At 37.9% G+C, this 18,254-nt stretch overlaps 2 protein-coding genes across 3 annotated transcripts in view; one reads left to right on the top strand and one right to left on the bottom strand.

The window, feature by feature from the left end:
- The first annotated feature begins 2,088 nt into the window (after nt 1–2,088).
- On the top strand, nt 2,089–16,268 carry LOC146005199 ((3R)-3-hydroxyacyl-CoA dehydrogenase). The gene is made up of 6 exons (XM_083144251.1): nt 2,089–2,333; nt 4,468–4,584; nt 6,308–6,498; nt 6,931–7,112; nt 10,304–10,431; nt 15,820–16,268. Exons 1-6 carry the CDS (start codon nt 2,288–2,290, stop codon nt 15,909–15,911), a joined length of 756 nt encoding a protein of 251 aa, XP_083000377.1. The 5' UTR covers nt 2,089–2,287; the 3' UTR covers nt 15,912–16,268.
- A 241-nt stretch (nt 16,269–16,509) lies between these two features.
- Nucleotides 16,510–18,254, bottom strand: part of LOC146005252 (deoxynucleotidyltransferase terminal-interacting protein 2) — a 30,715-nt gene continuing 28,970 nt past the window's right edge. For both annotated transcript variants that reach the window (XM_083144348.1, XM_083144346.1), the window contains exon 8: nt 16,510–16,670. In XM_083144348.1, the coding sequence (XP_083000474.1) occupies nt 16,574–16,670 (97 nt within the window). In that variant the 3' untranslated portion in view covers nt 16,510–16,573. The remainder of the gene's footprint in view (nt 16,671–18,254) is intronic.

Here is an 18,254-nt window from a genome sequence, read left to right as displayed (position 1 = left end):
GTAACGTCATAATAACTGTGTAAATTTGGTTGCACCATTCATTTTGAATTACCCTGAATAATCGGTGTTGGCAAGGATTAGATAGGGATCATAGACCTCTGATTGAAGGACAGTGTACCATAAATAAGATTTAGGCACATTACTACTTGTATTATTATGCTTAAAATACTAATCAGGAACTGTACACTCACTCTACTTTCGTCAACTGGATCCACCATCCTTTTTGTCATTTAATAAATATTCAATCGTTATCTATTTTAGTTTCCTTTTCAGGGCAGTTGTTTATACAAATTTTGGCGATCTTAACTACGCGTAAGCTAGATAATGAATACGCGCTGTTGTACGGTATCTCCATTCTTAAACCGTATTTTCACTTACTGATGTAGTAATAACAATACAATATTAATTTACATAGTTTAATTATTAATATTATTTAATATAATTATTTTAATGTAAAAGTTTATATTATTATGATTATTATTAATATTTCTCAGACACTTGGTTGGGACCCGCCTCCCGAAATATATTTCCAGATACGTGCCTGCATTCAGTAGCCGTTAATTGGCAAAAACATACAGGAATTTCTAGGTTAGTGATTTCAACCAATGGACCGCGACACTGTACCGGGCCTGGCGTCAATTATACTGGACCGCGAGAGGGTCTCCCGAAGTTTCGGACTTGCAGCCTTAGCTGGCAACCACCTGGAAAGGTGACCTTTTCTTTCGAGGTCCACCAGCGATAAGAGGAAATCCATTCTCGCCTCCTACTGATGAGAAATCAAAGCCGCTGAGAGGGGACTGTCAACCGTGAAGCCTCCAAGTTGGAATTTTAAAGGTTGAATCTTTTTGCCAGTTTGAGTTCGACTGCGATAGCTGGAAATGATTTGCGACAGTGGCGGTGAGTAATCAAACCATCTAACCTGGGGGTGCGTTGCTTCCAGCCTCCAAATTTGGAGGTTGACGGACGGGAACCACGGTCAATTTTGTTTGCGCAGCAATTTTCATTAACAAATATACTGAAGTGGAAATATTCTCATTAATTTGAATTTTTCAGTGTCCGAAATGGAACATACCAATGAAAATCAGCCCTTGCAAAATTAATTTAATGATATTGGTCTGAGGAAACGAAAATATTCATTTAGGTCCAGTCGTTATCATGTGAATTAAACCAAATTTTACATTTGGCCACAAGCCTAGACTTAATTGAACTAATATTCTCTCTGATTATGTAAAAGTAAAATAAGTAAAGTGCTCCTCTGTGTTTAGCACCACGCCATGAAGGCGTATTGGGGTGTGGAGTTAGGGCCCCACACTCTCTATGAGTATGTCACAACTTATTTATTACAATTAAATTCCAAGGCTACATATTAATTAACGTATAAAGTTAAAAGAAATAGAAAGCTATTTTTATTTACGAGAAAAATTGTTGGGATCGGGTCATCGACTTTTAAAAAACATATTTTTCTGGGCAGCAAACTCAGGAAGGTTGAGAACCGTGTGCTCGCGGCGCCGCGAAATGTTCCAATATTTTCACTGAAATTCAATCAATGATATGTGTTCTAAATATGTTTTTTTTTTTTAACCTAGGCAAGTAACCTATAATCACACTAACTGACTTGGGCGCCGAGACGCCGGAAGTGCGGCAACAGAACAGAACAGTTTCGCTTCCGGCGTCTCTGTGGGCCATAACCCTCAAGACAACCTGCAGACTTCTAGCCGAAAAATCCGTTCTTCGGTTCCACACGTTCCGTTCCCCTGTAGTACAGCGCGCTGTACCCTGTAGTAAGCGTTACACCATTTGATTTCAATAGAAGTAGACGCTGTTGCCTGATTTTTCCGTGCTTCCCCGCGTCTCAGTGCGCGAGGTTTCATTTGAAGGTGTGCAACACTTTTAATCCGGCCCTAGACATAAATACTGTTAGAGAACCGGCTTTGCCATTCCTTTTATACACTCATACACTTCGTTCCGTTTAACCCAGCGTAAAAGGACTACACTACACCTAGCTCTAAAAGAATACAGTCTGCAACTATGGCTATAACAAATAGGAAGTGGACCCCTCCCCCCACTTTCCGTCGAGATGTGAAACAACTGCCGATCAAAGGTCGCAACGTTTGCAGGCGACGTGCAATGACTCGCATTTTTATTTTCGACTTGAGGTTTTGTAGATGATAACACGATATAGTATTCATACTCTATGATAACGCACAGGTGCAAGTTGAATTTGTTTGGTTCGTCCACCTGTGGTGAAAGTTAAGAACTTTTTTTTTCTTCTTAAATCACCGCAGAGATGGCTTCAGCAAATTTACTAGTTGGGCGATACGCTTTGGTAACAGGTACGTTGTCGAATTATTCTGCTTTTTGCAATTTTTTCTTCCTTTAACCCGCCGCCAGGAAAACATTTTTCCCACAAATCTGTACCAAAATGATGCATTTCAATTGGCTTTCAATTACTTGCTTACCTATGTTCGTTCTTTTCCGTAATTGATTTAATTTTAATTTTTGAAACTTAAAAACTTATTTTAACATACGTCCGTGATCTTAGCACCGAATTGAAATCATAAGTGAGCGACATGAACACAGCGGAAGCAACGCTATAGCTCGACCACAAGGAAAAAAACCTTCCGTCCAAAGCGTTCGCGCATCTTCCCTGCCGTTATCGGTGTTCGGGGCAGTGTTGCCAGGTCAGATTTGAAAAATTCGGGAGATTGTTCCTTGGGAAACCAGAAGATCTGCTACAAAATCCGATGATCTAATAGTAGCGGATGAACGACGTTCTTGGAGGCGGACGGGCGGCATAGTCGTGCGCACCGGGGGGGGGGGGGCAAGGGGAGTGGCGCGCATTGTTTACGGTGTAAACGTCACAGATACTTTTGTAACAATGGTGCTAAGCCCAGCACCCTGTGTTTGGCGAAAATATACCGAAGATCTCCCTCCATTTCAGGAGTGGACATGTTTCAAACAAAAGAAAGTAAACCGCCCGAGGGAACCGACCAACATCTTTCATCTCTTCCGCATTTTCCGGTTAGAGGGTGCGTGGAAAACACCCTCAAAATTTGCCCTTTCTCAGCACCGACACAAGGGGCGAGGGATTTTTATGACAGAAAATGGTAGAAAGTTGTGTTCACAGATGAAGCTAACGTGCCGCCTTTCTTTGTCGGCGATTTTCCACAATCTTTCAAGTCGAATGCTAACAATAACAAACAATTTGCCTTCTGGTGTTCTGTTCGGTGTACAGCTTTCGATAGGGGTGGGCACGCGTCCTGCACCATAATGAGAAAATGCATTACGTATGTGAAATATATTTGGTGAATTAGACAGCATGTCTTCCTCAATAATTCAAGATAGCAACGCTTATGCTAGGGTGCCACCCATCCGCCCCATCTGCTAGAAATACACCCACACACCCACAAACACATACATGTATAACATAATTTGCCCACGCTACGAAGTCAGTGTTTCTACCTCGTAAGTCAAGGACGTTTCACTGTGTTTTTGTCACATCATCCATTTCATCAGTTTTTCATTCATCCATATTGTCGTACTTACCCGTAGAGGCACACAAGCGACGGAAAATAACTAAAATAGAAATAGAGTTTAGGGTGGGATAAAATACAGCCATCTAAAAATAGTAATGTAGTAAAAGTAATAAAATAACGTCCTAGCACAATTGAGTAGCGTTTGGCATAGTTTCACAGTTCAAACAGCACTTTTCACGGCTGAGTGGAGTTCCACTCCACATGTCCCCTCCATGTTCAAGTAAGATGAGCTGGAAACGTGTTTTTAAGCTGGCCGTTGGAGGTTCCATAGCAATAGTTTATTAAGGAATTCTCCCGAGAAATCAATAGGCCTGGCAACGCTGACGTGAGCCAGAGCGAATGTTGCTTCCCCCTGACCTTTCCCGCCGGCGCGATGTGCTTCTGCGCAGGTTTTTTTGCTTGTGGTTCCACTATAATACCTGGTAGCGCAGGGTTGCCAGGAGTGTAAAAAATTTTAACATGACAAAATAACTTCTTCCAACATCTGCTACTTATAAACACAATACATTTTTAAAGTTAGTTTTAGAGACTAAATTGGGGCCTCCCTGAGTATAGTGGTAAAGCTGTTCCCTTGTAAATCACGGGGTCCCGGGTTTGATACCTGGTGGAGGCACATAATGGTTCAGATCCCACATTTAAACTGTAGGTTCAGTCCCAATTAGCCTATCCTTGAATAAAAGTAACTTAAAAATCAAATTTGAGACCAAATTTCTGTGACTTAAGAACATGGATTATGATCTTAAAAGTTAATAGATCGTTCAACACTTTTTTTTTTCTTTTTTTTTGTAAAAATCGTACAGTATATGGAAATAAGGCTTAGTGAAGGAAACTGTGCACCTGTTCAAAATTTAATGACAGCCCCAGTTTTTGGGCAGTTCTTACTGTTTAATAACATGATGTCAGTTGTCCTTAATGTATTTTATCATTTTAGGTGCTGCTAGTGGTATTGGGAGAGCAGTATGTCGAGTGCTGGCAAGGGAAGGTGCCAAAATAATAGCAACAGACAGAGATGAAACTGGAGCTAAACAGACTGTCGACATAATAGGCGGTAACAATTTTTATTAACTTCATAATTTTTGTGTAAGGAAGGATTGGGTGGTTCAACTTCTGATTGTTTCATTCCAAACTAACCATGGCACATGCACATTTTTTTTACATGGTTCAATTTCCTTTTATATCTGTAAATACATACTTCAGAAGCTTAGTGATTTCTTACTGCATTTAATCTGGAAAATGGCATTTCCTTTCTGTATACTCCTATGCACACATTTGTTTACTAACAACCCCTTGCTTGTTGTGATACTGTATATACGAGCTGCTGTTGTTACTTGACGTGAGGTGCAAAGGGATATTACATCCCTAAATGCTTCCAACACCTGATCTGGTCTCAAGCAGGGGACTGCCTTTGAGCCTCGCATGAAAATCTGCTGGGACTCCATGTCCGAGACAACAGTAAACCAAGAACAGCTACTGGCTGCAGATGCTTCCACAAACTACTTTTCAAATCATAATTTCTATCGTAAATAATACTTAGTGAAATTTTTAACTGTGCTAATTCACAATTGTTTCTAGTATTCTAAAGCAGTTCTTAATTCTCCTGTAGAACTTGCGAAATTCAGAACCACTACTGATTTTCTTTTACATGTCAAACAAAATTCACATCCATGATTATTAACGATAGCAGGAAGTGTATAAAAAATTTATAAAGTTATTTTGAATAACAAATTTCATAAAACACTCCTTGAAGCCTTCCTGGCAACAAATGTTTGATAGATTGGGCAATCGCACAGATTAGTGGCAAAGTGGTCTGACTGATAGCTTGAGAAAATCTATTCAGATAGCTTGAGAAAATCTATTCAGCATTTTTTTACCCTTAAAACTAATGAAAAGCACAGTTGCCATCCTGAAAGAATAACATTCTGCTATGAAAACATTATAGCATATCTGTGAAAATTAAAATCTAGTTCCCACAATTGCATGAAGCAGAAAGAAATTGCCCATAAGAAATGGGACTTGTTGAACTTTTACGTCAAGAACATTAAAATTTCATTCTCATATCACACCTATAAAATTATGGACCAAAACTTCCTTACATTATATTTCTCAGGTGGAATCACCTACCTTCAAAGTAATTCTCTTCTGCTGAAGTAAACACGTTGGAACTTGCACTAGGGGTTGCAGATAAACCATGTTGCGAAACACCACAAGCTGATCATTGCTGTCATATATTTAGTTATTGCTACTATTTTTTTTTAGTCATACCTCGTATTTTGATGTGTCTGCCTCCCCTCACCCCAAAGCAATTTAACTTCATTGTATAGTAAATAAACCTTCAGGATTCCTAACACTTTTTCTGTATCATTCCTATCACAAATGCATTTCATGATTACGTCAATAATAAAATCATGTTAAACCTGTATATGTGTGGCTCAGGTAATATGTTTAATTATTATTATTACTAGTATTGTAAGTGGCAGAGAGTTTATTTGTCTAATATATCTAGCAGATCTCACAATCGGAACATGAAGGAAATGGGTTTTGTAATAATTGTGAAAAGGTTGTGATCATGCTATTAGTATAACTTCCAAATTTATATTATAATGCAGTAATTGCATACAATGTATGGCATTTTTAGGCATATTAGTAGAGGAACTGTGGCACTTATTCACATGATGATCATCAATTATTGATTGTCACTTATTTTTCTTCTGGCAGAAAAAGCTTTGTTATATTTTTTTATTATTATTATTATTATTATTATTTTGTTTTAGGTGAAGGGCATATAGCAGCTGGATTAGATGTTAGTAAATTGTCAAGCATCCAAAATGTTGTGAAGCAAGCCCTTGACAAATTTTCACAACCTCCGAGTATAATTATAAATTCTGCAGGAATAACTGATGACAATTTTATTTTACGAATGACAGATGAGGCTTTTCAGAAGGTCATTGATGTTAATCTAAGGGTAAGTTTTATCATTATTGTTTCATAGAACAAAATCTCTCATTTTTCCTCTTTTCTTCAGAATTTCTGACAACAAATTTCAATAGTTTTGCCATGCAGGTAAGTATTTAGTGCATGATTGAATAGCTCTAATAGAATATGATTAGATTTTTGGAATCTGTCTCTCTCTCTCTCTCCACAGAGAGGGAGAAGTGTGAGAGAGAGACAAATAGAGGGAAAGGACTAGGGGAGAGAGAGAGAGAGAGAGAGAGAGAGAGAGAAAAGAGAGAAGTAGGAGAGAGAGTGAGGATTCTTCCTTTTCTTCCAAAAAAAGAAGAAAAGATAGGATAGAAGAGGAGAGAAGAAAGGAAAGGGCAGGGGTTGCCATCCCACTTTTTGCACTCTCTCTCTCCCCACTAGACATTAATTTTTTTGTGTGGTTGAATCTTTTCAGGGCACATTTTTGGTCACGCAGACTGCAGTCAGCACAATGGTGGAGGCTAACTTGAAAAATGGTGCCATTGTCAATTTGGCGAGCATATCAGGGAAAATTGGTAACATGGGCCAAGGAAATTATGCAGCCAGCAAGGCAGGAGTTGTAGCTTTAACTAAAGTAGCTGCCAGAGAATTTGCTCAGTAAGTCCTATTTTGCCTTTTTTCCTCTCCTCTAGATTATTTTGTGTCCCAGTCTCACCCTTTGTGCTCACAACAATAAAAGGAAAATATACTACTTTTTAATGTTCATCATATTTCATTTTCTTGCCTTGAAAGCAGAGGTTATGGGACTGAATGCTATGAACGTGTCAACTAATGAAAGTTGCTTGGCATGAAGATTTTCAAGCCACATAACTGTAATTTAATAATTGGAGTTTCTGTCCATTAAAACAAAATCCCCTGACATTTCCGGATAGTTCTAAATAATTTTCCAGACCAGTCTGTAATGATTTAATACAATAATAATGTTACATATTCAACTTCTATCAATTACCACTATCTTGCTTTACATTAGCTGCATTGTGTTACTAAAGGAAATATATTAAAATGGTAGTTATATATTGCTGGACCCTATATTACATAGCACATTTTTATCATTATATATATATATAATAATAATATTATATATATATATATATATATATATATATATATATATATATATATATATATATATATATATATAAATCAAATAAGGTAAAAGGAAACACTCACCGGACAGTAGGAAAATTCAAAATTTTCGCTAATTTATAGCACCGGTTCCGTCTTCTGTTTCTTCTCACACCGATGATGCTATAAATTAGCGAAAATTTTTAATTTTCCTACTCGTTTACCTTATTTGATTTTTACTTAGCCCTTTTGGCCTCTTCCTTTCTGTTTATATGTATTGAGTGTGTGTGTGTGTCTGTGTTGTGTGTGTGTGTGTGTGTGTGTGTGGTGTGTGTGTGTGTGTGTGTGTGTGTGTGTGTGTGTGTGTGTGTTGTGTGTGTGTGTGTGTGTGTGTGTTGTGTGTGTGTGTGTGTGTGTGTGTGTGTGTGTGTGTGTGTGTGTGTGTGTGTGTGTGTGTGTGTGTGTGTGTGTGTGTGTGTGTGTGTGTGTGTGTGTGTGTGTGTGTGTGTGTGTGTGTGTGTGTGTGTGTGGTGTGTGTGTGTGTGTGTGTGTGTGTGTGTGTGTGTGTGTGTGTGTGTGTGTGTGTGTGTGTGTGTGTGTGTGTGTGTGTGTGTGTGTGTGTGTGTGTGTTGTGTGTGTGTGTGTGTGTGTGTGTGTCTCTCTCTCTCCCTCTCTCCTCATCTCTCTCTCTCTCTCTCTCTCTCTCTCTCTCTCTCTCTCTCTCTCTCTCTCTCTCTCTCTCCTCTCTCTCTCTCTCTCCTCTCTCTCTCTCTCTCTCTCTCTCTCTCTCTCTCTCTCTCTCTATAAACATATGTATAGTATTATAACACCATTAAGCCTTGTTTCCATTTTTATGAAAAAATATAAATATGCTGACCAAGGCAGTAATTTATTTTATTAAAAACATAAACTAAATGTAACGTTTCAACCCTTCTAGCAAGGTCTTCATCAGACTCTGTATCAAGTACAAAAGTAACAAGATACCAAAAACAGGGCATTATATATACGCAAAACATTACTCCCTCCAGACTATTAGAAAGTTGTTTTGGAACTTTCTAGCAGGTGGCTTTTCACTATTGAACTGTACTTTCACCTAAAAGGTGAATGTGGATTGGGCTTTATATCTCACAGCTCTTTTTCCTTCATTTTATTCCTTCTCCTCTCCTCTTTCTCTCTTGTCCTTTCCACTCTTTCTAACACTTTCTTCCATTCTTTGTTTAACTTCAGTCCCCTATTCCAGTTCATTGTGTCTTCTTCACCTTTCTTCTCTATGAGATATAAAAACAAAACAACAACAATGAGAATGAGTTACCACGATAACATAAAAAATAAAAATTTAAATTACATATGTCAATTTGCAATTTGCCCATGTCTGTATACTTAAACTTCCTAATAATATTAAACACATAAAGTCATGAATATCTCTGCCCCCCCCCCCCCCCCCCCGCTCCTCCAATCAACAGATTGAGTTAGTTCACTATCACTTGTCCTGCGAGTATAAAGCAAATATAAAATAATTCAAAATTTTCAATAGTCATAAAGTGATACATGCATATTATAAAATTTTTATATAAAATATCCCCTGGATACAAAAGAGAAACCAGTTGGGGAAGAAAATCTAAATGCTTTCCACTTTCGAATTGCAGGGAAAAAGGGATTTTCGTGTTAGTGGAGAAAAGGAAATTTTGATGTCTACTTTGAAGTTGGTTTGCCCAGGCTTTTTTTTACATTTAAAAAAAAATACTCTCCCACCCTGTTTTGTTGTTTTCCTGCTCACTTCATATTTTCTTTCGTCTCTGTTTCCCATGACTTCCGTGTTTATACAAGACAGGCTGTGGTACTGGTTTATATTACATTGTTCATGCTTAGTTGAAGTTTTCTTGTTTTCTGTTAACTCCTTCATGTTTTTGCATCGGTAAAAGCAACAGTTTAAAATCACATCTGAATCACTGAAATGTGTCCCAACTAAGAATCAAACCCATAGTCCCTCAATTGAAAGGTAATGACACACCAGCTGATTCCCAGGGTGGGAGAACTAAGGTTGGAATTTTTCCAGCCTTGTTTCTTCACAGAGCAAGTCTGGGGTTCACCCAGCCTCAAGTAAATGGGTACCTGGGGACAATAAGTGGCTGGAGCATTGTGCTGATAACATCACCTCCAAAGATGTCCGAGATCAAGAATGTGTGAGCCCTACCTCCACATCCCCTCTGTGCCTTACCTTACATTTAACCAAACATTTCATACAAGTGTATCCATAACCATGATAATTCATAATCATCTGTCTTCATACTCTCTTTTCCGGTGCTTTAAGTGAGGGGGAGGGGGGGGGGTTGTATCTCCCAGTTATCAAAATTTTCACAAAGATCCCCCCAGCTAACATTTTTCACTTCAAGCACTGCCCTTTTCACTGGTCAAAGTAGTAGCACAATCATGCATTTAAAGTAGGTTTTGTGGCAAAGTGGTTAGCACATCATGCTGCAATGGAGGGTTCCTGGGTATTCTTCATCGATTTCATCATACCATCACTCATCCTTTTCGTCACAATTGGCAGAAAAGCAATGCTAAATAACATAAATCAAAGTAGGTTGACTGTTTGAACTTGCAACTTCCCAAATAAGAGTTCAACTTACAGTAGTTTAGTTACACTAGCAGTTTTGGTTAACATGCAAAAGTATTAGTAACAGTTAATAGAATGTGAACATTTTGTAAATCTCTTCATGTAGATTTGGAATCCGGTGCAATTGTGTTCTCCCTGGGTTTATATCAACTCCTATGACTGAAGTTGTTCCTGATAAAGTTAAGGAGAAGATTATATCCCAAATACCAGCTGGGCGATTAGGAAAACCTGAAGGTACAGTCTACATCTAATTTAGTAAACTTCAGTTACGTAACACAAGTTTTGAACTTGCCTTATGTTTACATCTACCTTATTTCCTATGATTTTATATGATTACAGTAAATGTTATTCAGCCTTATTCAAGAGTATGCTAAAAAGTAAGAAATGGGACTGATTAATGCAATTACAATGGAACCTCCGAGATGTCAGAGGTGAGGATGACCCTTACACAATAACGTCACGAAAACCCCAGCTCCAGTTCCATATATTCCCTACCTACAACAACTTTCAACTTTGGCTTTCAGACTGGCTTTTGTGTGTCTCCCTTGTAGCGTTAAAACGCAGGTTGGAGAATTACCACTGTGAAATTGACTGATCTTAACAAATACTGTTTGGTGTTCACTATTCAAATATATGTGTATATACAAATAAAGAAAGTGTTCACACTGAATATGTATTTAACTTCCATCCTGTTCCTATTTAACCAAGTACTACATGCAGAGTTACCCCAACAGGACTTAACATGTCATTTAATTGCAACACTGTAACACACTTCTCACTGAGCCAATATCAATAATAATATCGCTTGATATCAGATCTGCACCTAAGACTTTACTTTAGATATGCCCCTTTGTTAGTGTGTGGCTCAACAAAAGTTAATGCAGTGGTGCATCTAAATGTAAACATGACTCAGCTTTGGACATAAGCATAGGTAGCTTTACTTTTCATTACCCCTTGTCGGTTGGGTGTGTGTGCTCCCCTAAGTTAATACAACCAGCATTTCCAAAGTTTCCTCCTGTAAGGAAAAACACTAATATACACTCACACAAGCAAGCAAATTACACCTACTGATGTTTACACACATATTCGAGATGAAATAGAATTCAAAGATAGTTGTACTTATTTATTACAAAGTCATTATTCACAACGGTTGCTCGCAAGCAATGACCTACTTTAAGAATCTTATCCACGTTAAAGAATACATGGGATATTATAGAACAACAGAACAGCTGTTTCCTACGTCCAGCGAGAATTTTGTTCATCTGTTTACATTAAACTAATAATTTGGCAACATTGCCCTTAATACTCATGACGTTAAATCAAAACTAATAATGATTTTACTTTTTATTTGAACAACCAGTTCAATCATGGTCACCTACCTATTTGCGACCTTTGAAAACGATTAGCATACTATTACTGTGTTAACCATATGCATGCCCATATATGGTCATATGACCTTGACACAAAAATAGTAATTGAAAATATGCTTTCTCAAAGCCTAAATTCGAGAAACATTTTACATATGATCACATATGCACCAAGCTTTATCTATTCTCAACAAATGTAACATTGCCTACCTCCTTTTTTTGTTCAATATCACAATCAGCTGATCCTTCGTGAATTACGATTACAGCAAGTCGTGATTCGAGCGTCCAAAATTGAAGATCATGATATCACAATCACTTGCATAACGTACGGAAGCAAATATCGCCGACATGTACACCACTGATATTTTCATCCAAGTACCATGACATCCATCTTTTGCGGGAACCACAACGCGTCTCACTTCTTCTTCCTTGTACACCACGTTCGACACAAGAAACTCTACTGTTATTTTCATCGTTAATTGAGCACTGTATATCTAAGTGTGTGTATCAAGGGCCCCTTGATGCTTATTTAATGGTGTGTGTATCAAGGGCCCCTTGATGCTTATTTAATGCATAAAGCTAAATATACACTTTTATAACTGCATGGAGCGTAATGTGCTGTATATGTTATATTATAATTTTTCGTGGGCAAGTTATGGCATCCCATAAAATCACCCTTAGACCAAAACACCCCTGTGCATAAGGCGACAGCAAACCTTTTGGGGCTCAAACTTTAAGAAATATACACGTCGATAGCCTCCAGCCATATCGAGACACAAAGAAGCTTGAACAATAATACAATTGATTATGACTTTAATTGACAGACAGATTAATCTTAACTGGAGGAAGTACATTTTAATAATGAAAAATGGCCATTGCCATCTAGCGGTGTAATCCGATACTACTGGTAAGCAGTAATATCTACCTTCAGCATTGGTACGCCATCCATCGTGAATTCTCTCCACTACGAGTAAGTATAACTTTATACATGAACATTTAATTATCTTTCCCTGCACCCGCATTCAAAATTATATTATATTATGCCACATGACAATGCTTGTCATACCTCGATTTTATGTTTTTCAGGGGACCAAGCTGAAGAAACTTAAAATGTGAGAAAATGTAAAATTTTATAAAATTTTGCTACATTCAGACCAAGATTGAATGTATTGGGTCGGTGCATAAGTTCATAGTATTTTATAACATACGTTAGAAGGAATACAATAATTAATGAGCACAAGTATACAGGTGGTAAGACGAAACATTGTTATTGTAGTCTAACAATATACAGTCACAACAACACTCACTCAGTCAGTAATGCAGTCACCTCCATTCTCAATTACCATCTGCCAACTTTGGGGAGGAGTTCGATGCCTCACCTGTAGAACTGTTGTGTTTTCAGTATATGGCATTAGCCCCGTACACAGTACAAATTATTTTTGAGATGAAGAAATCAGCCAAGTTTCAAGAGTTCCTAATGCTGCACTTGATCCTCGATTAAACTCAAAGACCAGAATGTGCTGGAAATGTTTAACTTTGTCACTTGACGCTCCATTTTGTTTCGTCCGCAAAATAGACAAAATGTGCTCAGAATTAGAATACACTGTGTTTTCATGAACACAAAACTACAAACTAAGCAATAACAATAGAATAACGGACAAGGAACTATTGGGAACGCAGTGTTGCCAACCCATAACAAAATGCTATGAACTTATGCACCGACCCAATGTAATGTGGGACAATGTAAAAACCCAGGTTCCATTGTATACAGAATGTTCCGCTTCGGGAGAATTCACACCGAAGAAACACGCAACATGCAACACGTGCCGCTTGGAAGCCAACACTCAGTAATCAATGAAACCTTTTGAACCGAAGAGACACGGCAAGATGCACGTGTCGCATGTCGCTTACGTGCCTCTCAGACTGTGTCGTTTTCTCAATACCGTGCATCGTGTTGCTTCAGTTTGTCATTCGCGCATGCGCAGCAAATGCTTCATTCCAACGAGCTGTATTTAGACTCTAGAAGAGAGCCCAACCGGCATTATGTTTGATCCTGTAATTTGTTGATATAACAAAGTATCGATATTTACAATGTTTTAGGATTTAAACACAACGTTCATTTCGCTTTATCAAGTTTTTTGATGCAGTTATCTACCGGCTGTAATTTGCCTTCAACATCGTGAAAAGAGGCTGTGTTTTGGCCATTTACCTGACTGCTTTTATTTGAAAAAGTCAGCTTATGGAGGCACTTTAGTCCAAACTATATTAGTTAACATGGTAAAGTACTCTAGTGCATTGTTTTTCAACCACCGGGCCACGACCCGATACCGTGCCCTCGTATCAACTATACTGAGCTGTGAAATGTTCTGCTGAAACTGGTTGACAGCTATCATAATCCCAATATCATATTTGAGTTGTGAGTTTTCGTTTTTTAAGGCCATTTTATGCACAAAAAGACTAATCAGAACTGGATCTGCCCGGTGCCTCCCCGGTTATCGAACCCGGGATCACTTAATTACAAGGAGACGACGTTACCACTTTGTCTTCCATATTTTTATATTTGTCAACAAATATACACACGTAATCAAACTATTATTACTCTTATGATTATGCTAGAATTTATTTATCAATAATTAATTTCATAGGTACATGTTAATTCATGCATAAAATCTTCAATAATGTAAGGATTTACGAGGAAAATTCTTCGGATAATGGCATTGACTTAAAAAGAGTACCGTGACATGGTTTCAAAAAGGTTCAGAACCATTTCTCTAGTGTTTAGGTATTCGATTTATTCAGGCTGAAAAGTCTAGCGTATACAGTTTGATTTCAGTGCATATTATTTCTCAGTTTTCTCGTGCACAACATGCCTCTCCCAAGTTTCAATAACTTGCACAAATTTTACAACGCAGTTTACATGTAAAATGTCTCTTGTTACGTTATTTTCGGGTGACTAATAAACTGATTAATGCAATTATATCGGTACCATCATGCAAAGTGAGCAATGAAACCAAGTGTCACTTGCCGCGTGCATCTTGTCTCTTCGGTGTGAAACACTCGTGTCTCGTGTTGCATGTTTCTTTGGTGTGAATTCTCCCTAAGAGGGATCGAGAAATAATTGATAATATATTTATTAACACACCTTGATGTAAAAACTCTCAGAGTTTAGGAAAATGGTCAATGCAACTCGATGTGTGCACCTTGAGTTGCTCTTCAGACATCTAAATGGTATTCAAGCTCCTGCCAAATATTCTGTAACATCTGTGGAGTGACTAGCACAGCTGCATTTGTAATGCGTTGTAATGCTTATGCATGCGCAAGCACATGTATTCACTATAAACTCTTGACTTTCTGTATCTTGCAAAATGAAAATCATATCTTCCTCTGTTTTTAAACAGTGAGCATTTCTTTCTTGATTCCTCTAAGTCATTGTTTCTCAACCTATGGGGCATGACTCACTACTAGGTCCTGAGCAGGCATTTGGTGGGTTGCAAGGTCAGGCTTGAAAATGTATTTACTGTGTCTTAAAAATCACACACAGTATACATATTTACTTTTCTAGAATAAAGTATGTGTAATTTGTTTAAGCAAGCATAAAAAGAGGGCTTCTTAAAGTACTCGATGTTAGCAAAAACATGCTTATAAACTGGGTGGACACCCCTACAAATAATCCTGCCAGCGCCCATGCTTATGGATCCCATGAAGTGCAATATCCTTCAAGGTTGGTCTCAGACTGAAAAAGGTTGAGAACCACTACTCTAAGTGGAACATGCTGTACATGTATATATTTTACAGGGTGAGTCAAAAATCAGGTTACATAGGAAGTTTTCATTGTCTCGTTAATTGTCTGTGAATGGTTGAATGTCCTGTTTCCTGGTGCATGGATCGGACACCGTGGTCCCGTTGAGTGACCACTGCGGTCTCCTAACCAATTGATTTTGTCCTTTGGGGTCATTTAAAGGTGCTCGTCTACTCGGTTAAGATTCAGCATCTGAAAGAACACATTGTGTATGTGCAGTCATGATTATGCTGGACATTCTGCAAAAGGTTCTGGAGAACTGGAAACGTCGTGTGCACAAATGCATTGATGTTCAAGGTGCACACATAAATCCCTACGTAACCCGACTTTTAACTCATCCTGTATATATCTTGGAATGAGTGATATACGTACAGCTCTCTAGGTACTAGTTGGGCAGTATCATTAAATAAGCAAAAGAAAGTGTTTAAACTGATTATTATTTGTATTTTCTTGCAGAAGTTGCAGAACTGATTTTATTCTTGGCTTCAGACAGAAGTTCCTACATCACTGGAGCTGCTATTGAAGTAACTGGTGGCCTTAATATGTGAGGAATATAATTATATAGTTAGGACAAAGACATTCAAGCTTTGTCCTTGGTTGACTGAAGAAAAGAATTAAGGAACAAATGTTGGGAAATTCACAGACACTAAATGAAATAAATATAATACATAGTTGTTCAGGTTTAACAGATTCATTAAGACAATTACGTACTACTTGCCATATAAAAAAACTGTTAATAGTTTTTCATGGTGGAATATGTACTATAATAATATATTTGCTTCAATTATATTTGTACATATTTTTTTAATGAGTGTTGAATGAAATATTGTGCAAAATGTGCACAGTTGTTAACTATTATTAAAAACTAGATGTTCCAGTGTGTATATTTTTAAATGTATATTTTTGTACAAATTTAAAAAATTATTAAAGATATTTAATTGTTAATACCCCTGCTTTTATTGTGGAATTTCAAATTATAATTTTATTCACTTTATTCAGTAATTTCCAGGATTTTTTTAAAATCAGGCATAAGTTTCATATATTCTCTGAGGCAGTGATTTACTCTCTGATATTTAAAGGTACAGAACAACTGGGAACAATAATGATTACCATTGAGGTCCATTCAAAAGAAGATTAATGTGCAAATCATATTAAAACATTATTTTATGGAAAAAATATTTATTACCTAATTTTGTACAGGGTTCATGCATTACTTCTTTTTCTTCAAGCGGTTAGCACGTTTATGTGCTTTATAGCATAACTTGTCCTTTTCCGCTATAATTTCCTTATACTTCTGTTTCTTGTATCTGAAAAAAATATAAGATGAAATACATAAATATCAACATTTTTTCTAAAACAAAAAAAATTAAAAATGTATTTCATTACTCTATTCACTTCACTATCTACATGTAAAAAAGTAAATATGCAGATGAGGACAAAATAATACGAACACCTGTGAAAAAGTATGCCACATTTCACACCGGCATTACAGCAGCACCACCTGACACTGAAGTCTGCCACCTAGTGGCCGTGAAGGGGAAGGTATTAGTCTCAACAGCAGTCATTGGTGGTGCATTGCATTCGTCTATAGTATGCTATGCTCTCAAGAGACGCTGCAATGTCAGACCTGACAGAGTTCCAAAGAGGCATGATTGTTGGAGCACGTTCAGCTGGAGCCACGGTGACGGAAACCGCAAACCTTGTGGGGTGTGCAAGGAGCACAGTATCAGCCGTTGACAGCGTACACAACACAAGGTAAGATGGCATCTTCAAAGAACAACAATGGACGAAAGACAAAGCTTGCTGCTCGGGATAGGAGGGTGTTGAAGCACATAGTGGCCCGAAAGCACAAGCAATCGTTATCTGAGATAACATCTGAAATGAACAGGCATCTCCAGGACCCCATTTCAACCAAAACTGTCAAAAGGGAACTCCATGCTAAAAACATTCATGGCAGAGTGGCAATTCGTAAGCCGGTGGTAATGCTGTCAAGCGACGCCAATGGTGCAGAGCTCACAGAAGTTGATCCCCACAGCAGTGGCAACAAGTAATCTGGTCTGATGAATCAACATTCACGTTATTTCACACCACCTGGCACGTTTATGTGTGGAGAACGCCCTGAGATGAGTTTCATCCTGACTGCCTCTTGCCGACTGTGAAGCATGGAGGTGGGTCCATTATGATATGGGGTGCGATATCTTGGCACGGTGTGGGACCACTTGTTTTTCTGCATGAGTCTATGTAGACTGAAATTCAAAGGAACCATAATTTTGTACTAGACTGAGAATCTTAGGGACAAGAGGAACAAGTTTCTGAACTGAATCTTTTTAAGGTGTGGAATCACAAGAACCGAATCCGGAAGTGGAAATGAACTACTTGTTGTTCATTTTGCAACTTTTTCTCTTGCAGACTCAAACTGTGTGTAAATTCCATGACATTTACATGTTTTTCAGATACATAGCACTACATGTCTCCACCAGGGATTGAACTATTAACTATTACCTATCTACATATGCTGCATGATGCTACTAGTGTCATCTGAAGCTTGACTGCGCTGTCTTCGCTGCCTCTCAACCAGCCCTGATGATGACTCCGAGATGGAGTCGAAAGCTTGGACAAAGTATCTTATTTCGTGCTGTTACTGTATTTGTTTTGTGTCGTTTTCAATAAGAATGATAAAAAACATTCCATATGCTGACAGTCTATATTTCAGTAAAGAAAGTACTTTTTCAAGTATCAGGAAGACCATTATAGACTTGAAACGTAACATTCTTTAAGTGTTTTTTTACTAAAATATAGACTGCCTTCGTCAGCATATGTAGTGTTTTCTTCTGTCATGTAAACAAGGCTTAATTGTGTTACCATAAGACTGATTGGTTATGAAATTACTT

Source organism: Lepisma saccharinum, chromosome 23 (assembly GCF_977018435.1).
Source record: "Lepisma saccharinum chromosome 23, izLepSacc3.1, whole genome shotgun sequence".
NCBI classification, from domain to species: Eukaryota; Metazoa; Arthropoda; class Insecta; order Zygentoma; family Lepismatidae; genus Lepisma; species Lepisma saccharinum.
Note: the sequence above shows the minus strand (reverse complement) of the source record. Positions and strands in the feature narration are given on the sequence as shown.

Excerpts from the sequence above, each read along its gene's own strand:
- LOC146005199 (XM_083144251.1), top strand. The coding sequence starts at position 2,288 with ATGGCTTCAGCAAATTTACTAGTTGGGCGATACGCTTTGGTAACAG. Across the intron at positions 4,585-6,307 it reads GACTGTCGACATAATAGGCG|GTGAAGGGCATATAGCAGCT; the intron begins GTAACAATTTTT and ends ATTTTGTTTTAG. Across the intron at positions 10,432-15,819 it reads GCGATTAGGAAAACCTGAAG|AAGTTGCAGAACTGATTTTA; the intron begins GTACAGTCTACA and ends ATTTTCTTGCAG.